The sequence below is a fragment of the Coptis chinensis genome, unplaced genomic scaffold (assembly GCF_015680905.1).
Source record: "Coptis chinensis isolate HL-2020 unplaced genomic scaffold, ASM1568090v1 utg73_pilon_pilon, whole genome shotgun sequence".
NCBI lineage: Eukaryota > Viridiplantae > Streptophyta > Magnoliopsida > Ranunculales > Ranunculaceae > Coptis > Coptis chinensis.
Window position 1 is genome coordinate 48516 of NW_028238182.1, and position 17593 is coordinate 66108.

Consider the following 17593-nt stretch of genomic DNA (forward strand, 5'->3'; position numbering starts at 1 on the left):
AACATAATAACCAAAAAAACACTAAAATTTTGAACCAAAAAAACACCAAGCAACATGGTTTTTGCCAAAACATTTGCCCAATGCAAAAACCGCCGTGAATACTAAAACTTTTTTGATTTTTTTTTTTCCTAATCTCCGGCGGGTTTCCCAAACCACTCAATAAAACCGCGCGTGGTGAAATCTTCAACCGAGGTGTTTGGTTTGGTAGTTCATTGAGTTGAAAAATACCAAATTCTTGGAATTTGGTGTTTGATACTAGGTTGATATCAATCGCTAAAGATGTTTTTTTTTTTGAGTCAAAACGGGCCTCTTTTAATGGTTGAGTTGTGAACTTCGTGTGTGTGTGTGTTTTTTTAAATGGGTTTTTTTTTACGGAATGTTTTATTCGGTCTCGTATGATTTTTCAATTTTTTTTCGGTTTTTTTTTTAAATTTCAGATGGGATGTTTCATTCCGGAGCGTTTTTTCGATTTTTACGTCCAGACGGAATCTAACATCCCGTCCGAGATTAATATTCACCTTTGCATTGGACAGCTTCACTTTGTTTTTCACAAAAACGATGGAAAAGAAGGAAAATACTACCTACATAGATGTGAAAAGAGGGAGAAAAATAATGACTTAGTAAAGAAAGAGGTACAAAGTTTACACCTTGAAGAAATTGAGCCATCTCAAGTTCCCCTTACTTAACCCGACCAGGTTTTATTTATACAATCACATTGCGTTGTCCAAAAGTACATTAGCGAAAAACAAAAGTGGGGCGTGGACTTGATAATTGGTAAAAAGGCTCTCTTCAGCAATCATCATAATTAAATGAGGCAAGTAATTTGTTTGGGTAGCAGAAATGGAACACACTGCACTAGCACTCTTCCCTTCAAATTTTGACTTGTACTACCTTTTCTACCTTCTAGTCTTCGTCTGCAAAGATGCCTAGAAGGACATGACAAATAAGTCAAATAGTACCTTGCAAAATTGTTGTCACTAACGGCTAACCCATTAATTTGTGAAGTATTTTCGTTAGAATATGTACATGGGTCTAATCAGGTTCTTTCGACCTTTCATTCGTAGGAAGGCAATATCAAAACAAATGTTATTTTCTTTGAAATAATCATTTGATTTTGTTCAAGTAAAAAAAATGGAAATTGACCATGGGAGCTCTAAGATTACTACACCATCACACATGAGTTAAGCATTTGTAACAACTTGGATCATTTCATTCCTTTGGATTAATACGTGAACCAAGATACATTTCCTAATAACTTAACAATGCAGGCACACAAATTTTTCGCCTATATCCTAGTTCTTCACACTGTCCACCTCTTCTTAGCAGGGCGCTTGCAGGGCTTCCATTGAAAGCTACACTAAAGACTAAAGACCAAGGAAGGTTCATGCGGCATGCAATGATTTCAATCACTCTCTCAAGTCTTATAGCTCCCTGCCAAGTATGCAAGAGGCCCAACTAGAGCAGCATTGATGTATGTGGCAGGTTCTGAATGGCTGTAATCAGTACGATCGTCTCTGTAGAAATCATTCTGATCTGGACCACCAACAACAGCACCAATCAAGATGTTAGGATTAGGATTGGATGAATAGAAAAATGGTTGAAATCCACCATCGCATCCTATAGTTTGTGGGTGGCTTATTAAGGAGGGCAAAGAGGATCCCCTGTGGTGAATTCTCCGTGGGAAGTCTGGTCCATAACCTACCATATATGACATCCTTAAGGGGTTCTCACCAAGAATATAGTCAACCTGCACATGACATAACAATGGTTAGTCTTAAATTCATGCACCAAGTACCAGTAATATGTATACAGGTGTTTGTGTATGCGTTCTTTACGTATACACAAACATATGTAAGTACGACATGCCTGCCTCTTTGCTAGGTTCCTCAGGGTGCTTGGTGTGACCAACATGTTCCCGCAATTAAAAGTTCGGCGTGCAGAGAGCATGTATTTTGCGTATGTATTGAGTAAGAAGGTTATCGATGTAACATACTGAAGATTGCTTTGACTTAGTTTGTACATGAGACCCCCTGCAATTCAGATCATTTTATCATTAGCTAGTTATTGGATGGAAATTACTAAGAGCAGTGGACTACATATAACTTGTTTTAAGGGCCTATGTGGCTATGTTCTCTCTTAAAGAACAATAATTGCACCTTGTTTCCATTTTTTTGCCTTGTTGTTTTGGTCTCTAAGTGCCAAACTTGTATTAGTTTTGAATTGTTGGAACCATTTTAGTGGTATCTGAGCACCGATCAGTGATCTTCAATCTAGTTTCCAAATTATGATAATGCAATGACCCTTTTATACCTCTGGTGTATTGTGTGCTTGTAGAGGGAGAGTTCGGTAGAATTCTGCACATGAAATCTTCGGCTTGCAGTTTGTATTGCTCAAAGGACTTGTCCTTACTCAACAAAGCTCGCTAAATCCAATCAAAGAAAGATGAAAACTGTTAGGTCGATGATAATTTAGTCAGCTTCCTATTAAGACACATATCACTTTCATATCACAACTGTATGTATGATATGTTTCTCTATTTTTCTTGAAACATACTCTTGATAGAAGAACACTTGCTCCAGCAAATTTGTTATCCCAACTGAAGATATCAGTTCCGTCAATACCCCCTAATGATTTCAATAGATTGAGATAAGAAACATCATTTGTTGCCCTTAGCAGCCAAGCAGCTCCCCATATTAGCTCATCCTTGTAATTTAAACAATCAAAAATGTTAACCACAAAAGAATAATCGTTTATGCTTCAAAGAAAAGTGGTAATATATTGTCATTTACATTGGGATTTTAACCATTTGTAATAGAAATAAGATCATTTTTTCAGTTAGTGCCCCTTTACTCAATGTTGATGTTAAAAGTTCTTTCTTTTAGACCATATATGCCTTAGTTGACTGAAAATTTAAACAATTACATGATATAAATATTGACAAAATATGTTAAATACATATAAACTTCTTACCTTGTATCCTGAATATGAGCAGTAAAACGGGCACACAGCTGAACCAAGTGAGTCACTATATGCACCTCTGTACTGCAATGCGAACTGCATTACCTTCTTTGATGTCTTCAGGAGCAACTTTGAGTATAAAGGGTCAACTTTACGGAACACCATGGACGCAGCAGCGAGCGCTGCTGCTGTCTCCCCTGCTACATCAGAGCCTGGATTACCTACAGAGACAGAGTAGACACTTCGAACTGTGTCCATGTCCTCTGGCCGCTCCCAACACTTGTGATCAGCATTAGGATCACCAACTCCTACATAAAGCTTGCCTGGAGTAGCTGTAGCACACTTGAGAAGGTAGTCTGTTGCCCACCGAATGGCACCTCTAGTGCTTCCTAACTGGCTCCCCATGCGCCCACCATATTCCAATGTACTCCATGACAACATAGTAGTTGTGAATGCCATGGGGAAGTTGAACTTAACATTGTCTCCAGCATCATAGTAACCGCCTCTTAGATCAACCTAAATATCCAACAAAGAAGATGTTAGAGATACAATGTCTAGCTACAACACTCTCCGTATAAACTGAATATTTAGTATGAAGACAATGTGGAAGGAAACTCGTGATTTTAAGCAATAAGCACTGAATGCAAGATATTACTAAGGGAGAAGTAAACAAAAACAGCAACACAATGACGTACGTGTGCAGCCAAGCCATCAGATATTCCGGAATTGGACCTCCATGTGAGTTCTTGATCTGGGGGAAGGTTTCCAGACCTTTGGCCCTGAAAAAATAAGATAGCTTTGGATAGAGCATCCTCGTAGTTGGGATGCCCATCAATCTGAACACCAAAGAAGAAAACAAATAAAAGTAGGAAGAAGAGAGACTTGGAAGTTCCCCTTCTTCCCTCATCCATAGGTAATACAGTTAGTACTTTAGGTACATAGCAGGATCCAACTATGATGCTTATATATAGAAAAGTTGGGAATCCCAATTATCACTAACGCAAAATCAGGCTTTTTACTCAAAAGCATCCTTTCTCTTGGGTTTGCAACTATTCTTATTAATGGATTAAATGTTAATCAAGCAACCTCTTTAATCCACCCCCAGTCTGTAAAAACATATAAATGCTTCATGCTCATGCCATATTTTCACTCCCTTTTATTATTATACATGTAGAGGCCATTTAGAAACTGCCCTGGCACAAAGTTTATGTATATCAAGAAGTTTTCTGTTGCGGTAACAACTCAATATAGATGCATGACTACGATATATATTTCTTTTCTCTAACATTATTGTCTATTAAACTTCGATTGTTCATAGTTACAGCTTACAACAATGTGACAATATACTGCCTAGAAAAGAGATGGTAGAAAAAAGATTGTTTTTTCCTTAACTTTTAATTTGCTGCTTAAGGGAACATGAAAGCATTGAGGTCAAAGTTGAAAGGGCACATTATAATTCTTAAACCTCTTGTGTCAGGCATCATCTTTCTTACTTTCATACTAATGATGTTAAACAAGGTGTTCATTAACCATAATAATCACATAGTGCCATTTTTAAAGCTAAATAACGCATGTTTTATCTATATCCACAGAAGGATATAAGTTAACATATCACAAATATTTGTAGCCGAATAATAGGCCAGGAACCACTAAAAGTGTTATTGTGTCCGAGAAACACAACGTTATTCCAACCAACCCAAAACCATGCATGTTTATAGCATTCATTAGAGAAAGTCTTGTTTTTCTATAGTAGATGATATTCAAAATATTTACTGCATTTCATTAATTAATCTGTGGTTGGTTTGAATCAATGATGATGAGTTTTATACACTTTGATTGCTGGAGATTGACTCATTGACATGATGTGCTAGAACAACTACACTCCTCAATAGGAAACTGATCTTGCAATTTGTTTGGTTCATGCCCGACCATTAGCTTACAAATGCCTCGTCCATGTGAAAAGCTACATACCTTTGGTCTGCTTGTTGTCTTGTTGAAGCAAAATAATCAAAACCCGGAAGATAACAACTACCTTTTGAAACTAAATGTTTACATCGATCATATACTCCTAGTAGTTAGGCATCTCTCTGAGACTCTGAATATAGTGTATGTAGGTGGTGAACATTTGCAATGTTTGGCAGCTCATTTTACTCATTTCTCTAAATTTTATGCAATTAATTTTCAGAGGTTTCCATTTTTTGCTATTAAATTGCTTTGGGATTTTGAACAATGAAATATGATTTATATAGTAAGTGGCAAGAAAAGAAGATGTGAATTTTCTGATGAAGTTTATTAGTTTCACTACTCCCAAGTATACAGGAACCACAATATCTTTCAATTTGACTGCTTAGAGGAGGCGTAGATGGCGCACTTTGAGACCCTGGATCACGCAAAGCAATCGGCGCCAAAGCTTTTAAATTGATTAGTTCATTGCTTTCTTCATTTTTTAAGGCTCGTTGTCTCATTTTGATTCTATTTTGTTTGGATAATCATTTTTTTCTTCCCCATGCTTTACGACCAAACTTGAGATTACCTTTTTCTTTTATTATGCACGTTCAGAATCGGTCAAATATCGGCTCCCCACTCGCCGGTAACCAAACTCTAGTCTGGTGAGAATGATACACATAGTTGACATGGATTGATAGGTGAAAATATGTGTTGGTTGGCCACCAATATTGTTACTCGTTGATTCTTTGGCTATTTCTAGCCAAGTTTAAGTGCTACTGCTCCTTTCCTTTTATGACTGCAGTTTACGCATGTTTACTGATGTAATGGCTGATTTTGCAACAAGCCTACAGCTTCAATAGTTTTGACTTTTGAGCATTTAGAACAGCCAAATGCCTCCAGATTAGGAAGTTTTCCATTCTGGACACCGCCTGTAGACAGCAACTTAATAGTTCTACAACATACATCTCTTTATCCAAGTACTCTGATACATAAAATAAATCACGTTCCAGTACTCTTGCCAAAAGTACGGAAAAGTGCCAAAAGATATTGAATTTATGTATACATTTGGGGTACTTCATGAGATACATTGAATGATTCATCACTACTATTAGGGGGTTAGGGGCAGAGAAATCGAATTTACTACCATAAAATAGTCACCATCTTTAAAGACAAACACAGCCACAATCAATTAAAAGACTGTCTAGATGATTTTGGAGCTCTAAGTAGAGACAAAAAACCATAGTAAGCAGAAACAAATAAAAAACACAGGCAAACAAGTCTTACATTTCACAAATTGTTCAACTTTGTAGATATAATTTTACACACAAGTACTCTATCAAAAAAACAACTTACCAAGTCTAGAAACTTATATATTTCTAAATGAACTTGTTTTACAGTAACTATTCATATCGCGTTTCATCTCAGGTTCACCATGGGCCATGGAGTCACACCAGCACCTGGTAGCAGAGGTCGAATAACTGGGACGCGTCTCACTACTGAAAAAGCTTCATTAAGACGGCTGGCACGCATCATGAACTGGGATACCTTCTGCAGGTTTAACATCAGTTAGAAAAGAGAACACACATCGAGATGTTCATATGCAATCTTACATGCAGTAGTAAGAGATTATCTAAGTTATGTACCAACCAAACTCTACATCAAATTAGAGGCTTTTGATACATTAGTTAATACTTAATAGCAACATTAGTTAACACTTAATAGCAAGAACAAGACTAAGATTTTAGTTCTAGACAATATGATACTCAACCGAATGTATATTGTTCTGTTAACTGAAGCTCATTTCTCATTGACTAAACTGCATTAGGGAAAATCCACACCCCAGAGCTTTTGACAAAAATGAAATACAGAATAGGACTCCTTTGATACAGCAGTTGCAGGAAATATCACGGATCAAGTCCCTGAAGGAAGATCAAACTTCTGGTTCTTCAGTTTTTCATCAAGCGCAGTGTGAGCTCAAGTACATATAAATGCAAACTGGCAATGAGGAATGCGGTTATGCCTCACTTGTGATTACAATATTTTATATGTTTATTTAGCAACTAAAACAGGGCAAGCCCATTTTATAAACATTTCCACTAACAAAATTTAGCTTTAAAGAAGTTAAATCAAGACTAAGAGAAATGAAAACTCCTTACTTAAATAACATTGATTCTAAATGAGACCTGCAGGGGATTCCAGTTTTTGACCTAAGCCTAAGATATAAACGTGTAAGAAAATAATGTTACTTTCTAAGGTCAAAGAAAAGGACGGTGTACATATAATCTCAAGGCAACATATGCTTCCAAAAGAATGTAGAGACTACTTGCACTAAAACATACGAAATGTATAATATCCTCTGAGGCGCAGTAAAACCTGTTAAAGTTAGTAACCTTCGCTTCAAAGTATACAAAATATTACTTTCTCACGACTGAAGCTCCAAACTGTGCCATTATAGTTGTAAATTATGGGCATCTTGACAATAAGCACTGCATCAATATTCCTTGGATGAACATTTGGAGAAGCCTTTGAAGAGGCACATTCTATACATGGACTTCAAGCAAGGCATAACTACACACCCAGCATTGTGGGTTCCACCTTATTTCAGGGTTGTATGTGGAATCACCCAAGTACTTTCAAAACTCGCTCCAGTCAATCTCGCTTTAGAAACAAAAGTCTCAAATAAGTAAATACTTAAAGAAACTTGGGGAGCTCAGTAGTTCCTTTTCTTCATTGCTTAGCTGCAGAGAGAAAGGAGGTAAATCCCTCCTCTCAAGGGCCAGAACAAGGCATCCTATTTCAAAGGGGTTGTTTTTACCATATTTCCATTGACTGGTAACACCCTTCCCTCCCCCCTGGTGTTTTAAACACAGTTTGATCAATTTGGTAATTTAGAGATTTCCCAAAAAAAACAAATAACAGATTGACACATGGACTTTTCCTCACTATAATTAGCTATTTTCTTAGTAAATGTGATTTAATAAAGTGGGGAACAATGTAGTCTTAATTGATTTGCTTATAACTTTATAAGCCCTTTTCAAGGGAATTATTGTATTGTGTTAGTAAGTCATACAATGCCATATAAGAAGAGGCTACCCAGGCATCTGCACCCCACTACAACATCCCAACTAACTTAGCATCCCTTAGTACACTCATAATGGGCAAAAATTGTCGGCCAATTTCGATATGAACCACTAAGAAACAGAACAACAGTAAATAAAGCCCTCTCATTAGCTATGATATACACATACGAGTGACTACAAAAAGCTAATGGTATTAAGAAACTGACCTTATCGTCAACCGTGAGCTTAATTGGAATGCTCCGACTCTTTGCCTTCATCCTAGACAATCTCCTCTTAAGAATGACAAGTCCCATAAGAGCTGCAGCGAAAGAGACAGTCCAAACTGGGCTAACCCTGAATATACAAAATTTCAACAGCTCAAAAGGAAGTTTATACCAAACCACTATTGCCTTCCCCTCCTCCCCGGAGTTTAATTCGTCGGCTACAGCTCTTGGCTCGATTTCATCATTTCCCATTTCTGATACCTCACTCTCCGAAGCCAACAAACTTTCCCCAGACTCATTATCGCTATGGGCCTCAACTGCTTCAATAGTACACACATCATCTTTCATACCATTTTCGCAATCCAATTCATTATTATTCCCTCTAAACTGCTCAGAAACCAACCCAGAAGCTTGTTTCTCTTCAAAGTTGATATCTTTAGGTGAAACAACCTCCTCAATGCCTGATTCCGACACCATGAGTTGAGAATTGGAATCAACAATGAAGTAGTCCGACCTTATTATTAAGCTTTCAGAATCACCTGAAATAATGAAACTAGCTTCTGGGCTTTGGAGCACTTCCCAATCTTCCAACTCTCCCATGGCGGCAGTGTTCATTAAAATTGCAGGAGCAGAGTGAGTTGGGAGAGAATGTTATTTATTTCACTTCTTGCAAAAACTTTAAACTTTAAACTGATTGCAGACGGACTTATTAATGTGACATGTGGGGGATATTGAATGCCACCCAACACCCAACTTTGCTACACAAGTGGTTCGAGCCTCCAACCAATTCGACACACACCTGTAAATAGATTTTTTTGTTTTTTATTATTCTCTTTGTAATCATCTATGCTGTCTAGATTTTAGATTTTAGGTACATTCTTTTCTTTTCAAGAAATTTTATACTTTATATTGAAACGAAGCTAAGAATGGTACTAACTCCTATTTTGGGCTATCTAAGGGAATCTTTGTAAAATTTATACTCCAAATATCAAAAAACTATTTTCAATAGGAATGGTATTATAAATAATAGAATATTAATTGATAGAGAAAGTAGAAATTCCACATTTCAACACTTTAACCAACGTCCGAACAAACGTTGTCCCAATTTAAATTAAAAAAACCAACGTTTTTTTCACATTTACCATTTGTAAAAACGTTTTATAGGCCCCAATTTAAAAATTAAAAAAAAATGTGAAACCGAGTTTAAAATCCATCTCCAATTTTTTTTTTACACTTTTCCATTGGAAAGTTTTATAATCAGTAATGAATATTTATAAATACTATAAATGGAAGAGTGATAGATTTTAAACTGACAATTAGAAAAAATTACTTTAGATGGTAAAAAATTATTTCAATGGCACCTATGTGAAACTTAGGTGGAGGTGTAATTTTACACCCCCCATTGGAGATGCCACAATGAAGAGGTTGTTGTGCACTTGTGCCCCACCCTAACTGACTCCACCACTCAAAGAGGTCTCACTTACCTGGCTGGAATAGCAATAGTTGAGCTACAATTGGTATTTCAATTGTATTCTACACGAGAGGCAGATAATATTTACAGATGGATGATTGTGACTATTCACCAAAATAAAGCAAAAGATATTATTATTAAACATATATCTAATTATTACAAATGTGAAGAGTCGGGTCACGCAGGAGAAGCGCAAAGGCGTCCTATAGCAAACAGAAGAGACATTTGTTCGCAACAACACACATCCATGGACGAACGAACATTAATATTGCTCATGTATTCTCAAGTTCCACATAATGCTACTTCCCATGAGCTGGTATCTCATTAGTGAAGCTAAAAACAAGCTTCGATACAAAGCTATGGCAAATAAAGCTATAAACCAAAGGGGGGGGTAAGGTGCCTATGTGTTCAACTTGTGCATATATCAGTTAGGTGAGAACAAGGTAATTTCACATCTGACAAATGCAGAAACTGAACAAAGTCAGGAACACGCATCATGATCATCACCACAGAAGATGGATCCCAAAATTGTTTCAATACACCAATTGATGAGAGACACTCAGACACATTCCAATTTTGTAGAACAAAATTTCCTTCATAGAACATCAACAATACTTTGTTCCAATATACATAAATCTTGAGCACTATTTTTCCTCATTACATGGGCACAAAAGGAAATAATTCACTTACTCAAAATAAATCTCCAACTGAAACTGAGCATAGAATGTCCTTTGAGGAATGTCCCTATTTGAGTTAGCCCCAAAACTGAATTACTAAATAATTCTTGCGTCCTCCAAGCTTCTTTCTTGGGCTGAAATATTAGGTTTTAACAACAGCAATAAGGTGACCAAACATCAGTATTCTTTTTTTTTCTCTTTCATTTCATTTATATAAATGAAATCATGATGTAATGGGAAAAAGTCTTACCAATAACCCCAGCTATAACCATGATATTGCAAGTGATGTGTCTACTCTAGCAAGTTGCACTTCAATAAAAGACCGTCAGATAGAAATATTACCTATCTGGTATGTCAGCTCAAGGAGAACCTCCTCCACTCAATACAAACGCTTGAAGTAGACTCTGTGCAGCATGTGTCTGTTCGGGTGTCCCATTTATCACAATTACAGTCTCCGTTGCTCCAGGTTTGGGCTCAGTGATAGTAATTCTTGCACCAGATATCTGAAATAAAGCAAGCAGTCAGTATAAAACAGTGATGCAATATGCATGCATGCATGAATGTAAGATCACAGAAGAAACCTGAATTATCTGTTTTAAAGAGCTTCCATCCTCTCCATAAATTGACGGAACAATAGCTCGAGGAACAATGACTTCCACAGTAGTGGTAGTAACAACCGTATGCTGGCTTCCACTGCATCCACAACAAAAAAATCATTCACAGCAATATCAGGAGGATCTGATTGCTAATATTTCAAATAAAAGTATAAAAGAACAGTGTAAGTAATAAAAAAAAATAAATAAACAAACCCTCCAAATCTTCTTTGAGGAGCACCTCCAGCATAGTCTGACATTCCCATTGGTCCACCAACATCAATTACTCCCTAAATCCAAATTAATTAGAAAACTTGTTTGGATGCAACAAAATGAGCATCATCTCTAAGCAATATCAAGATAGTCAAATGGGGAATTGTATAAAAGTCCATGGCATTAAGAGTGGGATAAAAAGTAGACACCTGAGGTTCCCATGGCGCTGAAGAATGAATTCTTCCTGAACTATGAGGGGGGCCTTGTCTGTGAATATTTTGCGCAAAAGCAGATCGATCATCATGGGGATGAATACGGCCATGTGGATGTATGCCACCCATATACATTCCGGGAGGTGAAGGTTCCCTCCGTCCCATGTAAGGAAATGGAGGTAATTGATCTGGAAAAGCATGATGTCCAGGTTGATTCATGGAAGGGAATGCAAAGCGCAGGAGATCATGCTGCAACCTAGAGGTTATCTGGAAAAGAGCTTCTTGAACTGACTCAAATTCCCCTGTCATCTGTAAGCAGAGTCATGCACATGCTCAAGTTTGTGAATTATGACCAATAACACAAAACATACACTTTCTGACACAACTCACATTGAAATAGTTAGTCACAAACTTGAAAGGTGTTGATAAGAAATAAATATTGCCAGACGCTTATCTTTTCAATCCTTCTATTAGTAAACTTTAAAAATTAAATAAATAATCAGTCTGAGATTATACAGCTCATAATGTATTAACAAAGGCTCATATTAAAAGAATACCTGAACTACTTCCTCGGTTCCTGAAACAAACTTTGGAATCTGATCCTTTGGTAATATACGAATGTTAGCCCCAGTATATTTCCTCATTTCTGCTATGATGGTACCACCCATTCCCAGGAGGCAACCAATCTGACTGGAGGAGACAATAAGCCTAGATATTACAGGTTTATCACTACTGTCAGGTAAAGCCCTTGCTATCCTACCCTGCACACGAAGAACTGCATCTTGTACAGCAGAGATCCTATCATCTGGATGCTGCATCCATGAATTATTCATGTCAGCAGTGTCATATTACACTTGCCTTCAATTACTAGATATTCTAACAATTGAAATTAAAACATGACTCACAACAGATGCAGCTAAAGGGAAAGCATTACCGCTGGTCCGGATATGATTATAAGGCGATCCTCAGAATCAGGACTGCCTTCTAGGATTTTTATGTCACAGCCAGTTTCATGTTGTAATGTCTTAACGATGGTTCCTCCCTTCCCTATCACCCCTCCTACTCTCTCATTATGAGACAACATCCGGAAAGTGACTTCAAGAGAAGGTCTCATCCTGCCAGGGATACCAGTTTCACGGTATTTAGGAATTGAATGAGGACCATTCAAATGATAATCAGGACGATCATGAGGCCCAGATGAATATAATGCTGCTTGACCCTGAAACTGATAGTTTGGTGGTTGATGAACGTCAGGCTTGGAGATAGGAGCAAATGGGTGAGAGGATGGACCAATAGTTTTGGTTGTGGGAAAGGATTCACGGTCACGAGGCGGGTTATCTAAAAGCTGCTGAGAAACAAGCTGAAGGGCCTTCCTTACTGCCTCTAATCCCCCTGTGAGCTGAAACAGCAACCAAGTAAAATTATTTCACCAAAAATAACTGTTGCAATGAAAGAACTACGATTTCTCTAAACCAGTAAAGGTGAGCAAAACATCATGACAGGATACGGTAACAACTATTAAACAAATTTCGAATATGAAGAATAAACTTTTTTTTACTCAATATGGCTTCTTATAAGTTTTCGCAACATTAAGAAGATAAAAATGCAAATTTTATTTTCTTACACCAGACAAAAGTATTAAACACAGACCATTTGCACCCCCAAAAAAAAAAAAAAAAAAAAAAACTTCAGACAAATCACTTCTTATTCGGACAGTCTATGTTGCTATATCTTTCTTTATAAATTTATTGCGGACAGTAACTTTGTTGAAGAAGCATAAATAGCAATTACAATGTTTTATACCTGGACCAGTTCATCGGTGGAGGAAGCACATTGAGGGAGTTTGTCCCTCGGAAGAATTCGTATTTGTGCCCCACTGTCAGCAGCCATTTGCTTGATTACACTTCCGCCCTTACCAAGGAGGCAACCAACTTGGCTAGATAGCACAAGTAGCCTCACAACATAGGAAGCAGATTTGTTGTCTTCATCACCATCATCAAAATCAGGTTCTCCAAGAACCATTCTTTCAAAAACAAGAAATAGAGCTTTCTGCACAGCTGATGTCACTTTCTCTGATTGCGAATCTACAAAAGGAGAAGATACCTTATCTTCAGTAGTATCTTCATTTTCTTTGGCTTCATCAATCTCATTAGGAGCGTCATCATCTTCTCCGTCCTCCTCTTTACTCTTCTCATTGTTGACTTCTACCTCTTTCTCCGTGCCAACAATAACAATAACTCTCTCATCATCCCCAGAAACAGGCTCCTCAACTCTAACCTTGGCACCTGTTTCCTGTCGTATATTAGTTATAATGGTGCCACCTTTCCCAATCACACTTCCAGACTTGGAAGTAGGGCAAAGAACCCGAAAAACAGTACTACCAGGGGAGATTTTTAGCGGTTGCAACTGGGAATTAAAACTCGCTGACTTCTGCCATTTCCCTTTCCCATTGTGCTCTAAGGGACTCCTATCATACTGCCTCTTGGAAGGCGTCAAAGAAAACGACATGGTAATTGCACCAATTTCAGGTCTAAATCTATCAAACAAAAAAACTTATTCGTTATATGTCACTACATATATTAGAATCTATAAAAACAAACATATAAGAGAATCTATTGGATACTGGTGGAACAACTAGGGTATCAAATTAAACTATAAGAAAGAGTAATGTGAAATTTTTAGTTACCTTGGAGCGAAGAACGGAAACCCTAGAGAGAAAGAGAGAGAGAGAGAATTGAAGCCCAATAATAATAATAAGAAGAAAAGTTGTTCGTTGGAGGATGGGTTTTAGCGAGATTTAACCAAAAATAATACCTTTTCTGATTTCTTCGGAATATCGAAAATTAAAAGATACATATCGACACACAAAACATGGATATTGAAATAGGGGGAAACATTCCATGAATATTATATTGCTTATCTTGTTATATTATAAGTTTGTTGCTCTCTAGTACACTAGAATCTAGATTTAGGTAGACTTGATGGATTTGATATAAGATAAATTTTTTCCAAATAAGTTAACTGATATATTGTATAGCAATGGGGGCGTGAATGGAGAATTGGAAAATTGGGTGACGAAGGATTGGAGATGGAAAATTGGAGAGGAAGACGAAGAGCTCAAAAAAATGATAAGGAATGAGGAATTTGAAACCAACCAAAATAACATTTTGTCCACATACCCCATCCGCCACAAAACGCTTAACGATTATCAAAATTATCCCGTCTATCTTTATTAGTAAGGGGCATGAGCAGAGAGAGCGGCTCAACATGATCAAGTGGAGCATGAGAGCTAACGTTTTTGGAAAAAGATGGAGGGACGAACAAAAGAAGAGAAGAGATGAGGAGATTTTGTCCATCAACCAACCCTAACACATTTTTTCCTCAACCCAAACGTTTAACTTCTCACTTGACTAACTAAAAGGTCAAACTAGAAAGTCCCACTCTCTTACCACCTCTTTATCTTACACCCCCCCAAGCTTAGCGGTTACTTAGAGAGGCGAGATCAATTGGGAGAGGGAGAGGAAAAGTTACGATGAGAAGAGAGTGGTTAATGAATGAGAATGAGAAAAAACCAACATTTGGTTGATTTTTTTATGTCCTCCTCACTTCTCAATTTCGCTCATCTCTTTGATTATCAAAATTATCCTGTCCAGGTAAGTCAATGGCTGTCTGGCTCAACATGATAATATTGTGGGAGGTTGACAACCCACTAGCCGTAGCCAAAGTTACTGGGCGGGCTTGGGTCGAGTAGTAAAAGTAGTGTCTGTGATTTGGGCATTTCGGCCCGCAAAAGTGGTCCATCAAATTTGCCGCCAAAGTCCAAGTCTAGTTTGTTTTCTTCGTCACTGTAACTTGTGGTTCTAAAAGCAGCTAACAAACTCATGCCCGCAAGTAAAATGATATTATAAGGACGTTATTATTAGTAGTAGGTTAACACCATCTGGTCTCACACGGTTTGCAAACCTTTCCTTGTTTCTTCTTTCTTTGGTTATGACTTATGAGTTTTTATTTCAGTTAATATAAAAATATCATTTGACAAAGTAATGGCGTGTGTATCTCTACTTCTAAGTTCCCGGACAACTTCTACTTGCTTTTGCTCCGAATCTATTTTCCCACAAAATAAATTTCGTAGTCGTAACCTGATTTTCTGTCGGGCTCAAGATGGAGATAAAAAAAGCAATGGTTAGCACTTGCAATGGCTTGTTTTTTTGTTTCATTAATTAACATTCTTGCTATGGTTTCGTTTTTGATATTGATATTGATATTGATATTGTGCTTCTTGTGAGTGTTTGGCAGGTGAGGAACCTCCAGAGTCATTGTTCATGAAGGAATTGAAGAAACGAGGAATGACTTCTTCTTCTTCTTCATTGATTGAAGAAAAAAACACAAGTGTATATGAATCAGGACAAGAGCTTAAGGTGAATGAAGATGAAAGAATAATGTCAAAGAGGAATCTTGTCTCAACAGAAATTGAAAAAGGCCTTTCCAACCAAAGGGAGCGTTCTATGGAATTAAACAGTGAAGGTCTCGAGGTGGCTTCTTCCTTCTCTTTTATTAATAATATTTCCTTTTCCCAATTTGTTCCTGAGGAGCCTCCTGAAATATTCAATCTTTACTTGCTAGGATTGTTCAATATTCTCTCAGTTTAAACTGACTCCGTTTTCTTCACTTTATCATAATCTCACACCCCCAGGACTAGAATTTGTAAAAACAGTGAGACTGACTCACTGATATTTTCATTCTCTGGAGTTATGATTCGAAAAGATTATAGGTCAAATTCGTGGATTATTTAGACTGGGAGTGTCTATGTAGCAAATAATTTTGTTTGCAGAATAGTTTACACTCCTCTATTTGAATCAAGTTACAACAATTAGCAATTATCACTTGCTTGCTACTTGATATATCACAATTTGCAGGTGTTGTTTTGTTATTTGAACCTTCTTGTAGCATTACGAGTTCTCTAAATAAATTTATTTTTGGAGAAAGACTTTGAGAATTATTAGATGTCACATGAAAAATCATCACTTGAACGTTTGTTTTGGCGTTGTTATTACTGGCTAATGTTCTTCGTTTTTGTTGGATTTGAAACTGTTTTCTAATCCAGGGTTTGCTTCCACGTGCAAAAGTACTGCTCACCCTTGGAGGAACATTCTTCTTGGGATTTTGGCCTTTAATTCTCATAACAATTGCATTTTTTTCGGCACTCTACTTTGTAAGTTTTTTTTTTTTTTTCCCGTTAAATCTCTACTTTGTAAGCTGTGTTCAATTTATCTACACTTTTTTTTTTTTTTTTTTTGTTTGATGGCAAGCCTGTTTTAAATGAGATCAGTAACTTTTTTTTCTTTTTCGAGCCCCAGACCTCTGGTATCATCACCCAAAGATTTTACCGACTTTGCTAGTCGGCACCTGCTATTTTTTATCTTCACTTAACACTTCATCACTCGTATAATGTTCATTTTGTCAATCATACAATTCCTCACTGCCCGTAGTTGGTCCTGTCTTTGGGACTCGCACCCAAGGTCCTAGGTTAAATTCCTGCTCTGCAGAAGGGGGAGTGGTTGAAGGAACATTAGGCTCACCCAGGGATCTTATCCCATAAAAATCATGTGAACAAATATGTTGAATCCGTTGCCTATCTTATATTATGCATCAGCCCTGCAATGCCATCGTGTTGCTTTTAATTGGTTTCGCGCTGGTTCCTGTCAACTTTGTTCATTTTGTAGAAACAAACAGAAGTCCAGAATCTGTATGCTTGAGCTATGTGCTTAGATGTCTCTATTAACTGTTACTCTGTCTTGATTTATTTGGCAGTATCTTGGCCCAAGTTTTGTCCATGATGGAAGCAGAATGTCCGTCGCACCACCTCCATACATTGATCCATACACGCTTCTGGAAGAGGAAAGGATGTCTCAGACTGCTCCACTTGTACAGTGAACTTTAGAAAGCCCCAAGAAACATAAGCTCCTCAAAATGTTTACTGCAGTTTCTTTTCCTCTGTTAATATGAACTACGCTGCAGACAAGCAATTTACATCTGAACTACACTGCAGACAAGCAATTACGAGTCCCAATTGTGTTTATAGAATGTTTCACTCTGCTACTCATCCACACATGGTTGCAACTTCCTTGCCATTATAAAATGTCTCAAGAAATGTGTATAAACTTGGAAGTAATTTTTTATCGATCCAGGACTAGTGCTCAATATTAGTGAAATTCTCTGGTTTGCTCTTGTAGTGTTTT

The 17593-nt window shown here is 37.3% G+C and overlaps 4 protein-coding genes across 4 annotated transcripts; 1 reads left to right on the forward strand and 3 right to left on the reverse strand.

The window, feature by feature from the left end:
• Positions 1-1181: 1181 nt before the first annotated feature.
• On the reverse strand, positions 1182-3894 carry LOC147472770 (endoglucanase 3-like). The gene is made up of 6 exons (XM_086588228.1): positions 3654-3894; positions 2971-3474; positions 2554-2703; positions 2311-2422; positions 1867-2030; positions 1182-1747 (listed from the first exon to the last, which is right to left on the reverse strand). The coding sequence occupies exons 1-6, from the start codon at positions 3867-3869 to the stop codon at positions 1415-1417; spliced, it is 1479 nt and encodes a 492-aa protein (XP_086444354.1). The 5' UTR covers positions 3870-3894; the 3' UTR covers positions 1182-1414.
• Positions 3895-6167: 2273 nt separating this feature from the next.
• LOC147472771 (uncharacterized) lies at positions 6168-8969 on the reverse strand. Its single transcript, XM_086588285.1, has 2 exons — positions 8192-8969; positions 6168-6453 (listed from the first exon to the last, which is right to left on the reverse strand). Exons 1-2 carry the CDS (start codon positions 8801-8803, stop codon positions 6322-6324), a joined length of 744 nt encoding a protein of 247 aa, XP_086444411.1. The 5' UTR covers positions 8804-8969; the 3' UTR covers positions 6168-6321.
• Positions 8970-10233: 1264 nt separating this feature from the next.
• On the reverse strand, positions 10234-14179 carry LOC147472772 (RNA-binding KH domain-containing protein RCF3-like). The gene is made up of 9 exons (XM_086588282.1): positions 14041-14179; positions 13158-13890; positions 12289-12753; positions 11912-12166; positions 11352-11663; positions 11146-11219; positions 10918-11029; positions 10679-10839; positions 10234-10470 (listed from the first exon to the last, which is right to left on the reverse strand). Exons 2-8 carry the CDS (start codon positions 13860-13862, stop codon positions 10696-10698), a joined length of 2067 nt encoding a protein of 688 aa, XP_086444408.1. The 5' UTR covers positions 13863-13890; positions 14041-14179; the 3' UTR covers positions 10234-10470; positions 10679-10695.
• A 1019-nt stretch (positions 14180-15198) lies between these two features.
• LOC147472773 (tubulin alpha-6 chain) lies at positions 15199-17582 on the forward strand. Its single transcript, XM_086588286.1, has 4 exons — positions 15199-15536; positions 15651-15886; positions 16459-16566; positions 17166-17582. The coding sequence occupies exons 1-4, from the start codon at positions 15398-15400 to the stop codon at positions 17286-17288; spliced, it is 606 nt and encodes a 201-aa protein (XP_086444412.1). The 5' UTR covers positions 15199-15397; the 3' UTR covers positions 17289-17582.
• The last annotated feature ends 11 nt before the right edge of the window (positions 17583-17593 follow it).

Excerpts from the sequence above, each read along its gene's own strand:
- LOC147472772 (XM_086588282.1), bottom strand. The coding sequence starts at position 13,862 with ATGTCGTTTTCTTTGACGCCTTCCAAGAGGCAGTATGATAGGAGTCCC. Across the intron at positions 12,754-13,157 it reads CCACCGATGAACTGGTCCAG|CTCACAGGGGGATTAGAGGC; the intron begins GTATAAAACATT and ends TTGCTGTTTCAG. Across the intron at positions 10,840-10,917 it reads CTTTAAAACAGATAATTCAG|ATATCTGGTGCAAGAATTAC; the intron begins GTTTCTTCTGTG and ends GCTTTATTTCAG.
- LOC147472771 (XM_086588285.1), bottom strand. The coding sequence starts at position 8,803 with ATGAACACTGCCGCCATGGGAGAGTTGGAAGATTGGGAAGTGCTCCAA. Across the intron at positions 6,454-8,191 it reads AGCTCACGGTTGACGATAAG|AAGGTATCCCAGTTCATGAT; the intron begins GTCAGTTTCTTA and ends TTAAACCTGCAG.
- LOC147472770 (XM_086588228.1), bottom strand. The coding sequence starts at position 3,869 with ATGGATGAGGGAAGAAGGGGAACTTCCAAGTCTCTCTTCTTCCTACTT. Across the intron at positions 2,031-2,310 it reads AAGCACACAATACACCAGAG|GGGGTCTCATGTACAAACTA; the intron begins GTATAAAAGGGT and ends TCTGAATTGCAG. Across the intron at positions 1,748-1,866 it reads GGAACCTAGCAAAGAGGCAG|GTTGACTATATTCTTGGTGA; the intron begins GCATGTCGTACT and ends TGTCATGTGCAG.
- LOC147472773 (XM_086588286.1), top strand. The coding sequence starts at position 15,398 with ATGGCGTGTGTATCTCTACTTCTAAGTTCCCGGACAACTTCTACTTGC. Across the intron at positions 15,887-16,458 it reads TAAACAGTGAAGGTCTCGAG|GGTTTGCTTCCACGTGCAAA; the intron begins GTGGCTTCTTCC and ends TTTCTAATCCAG. Across the intron at positions 16,567-17,165 it reads TTTTTTCGGCACTCTACTTT|TATCTTGGCCCAAGTTTTGT; the intron begins GTAAGTTTTTTT and ends TTTATTTGGCAG.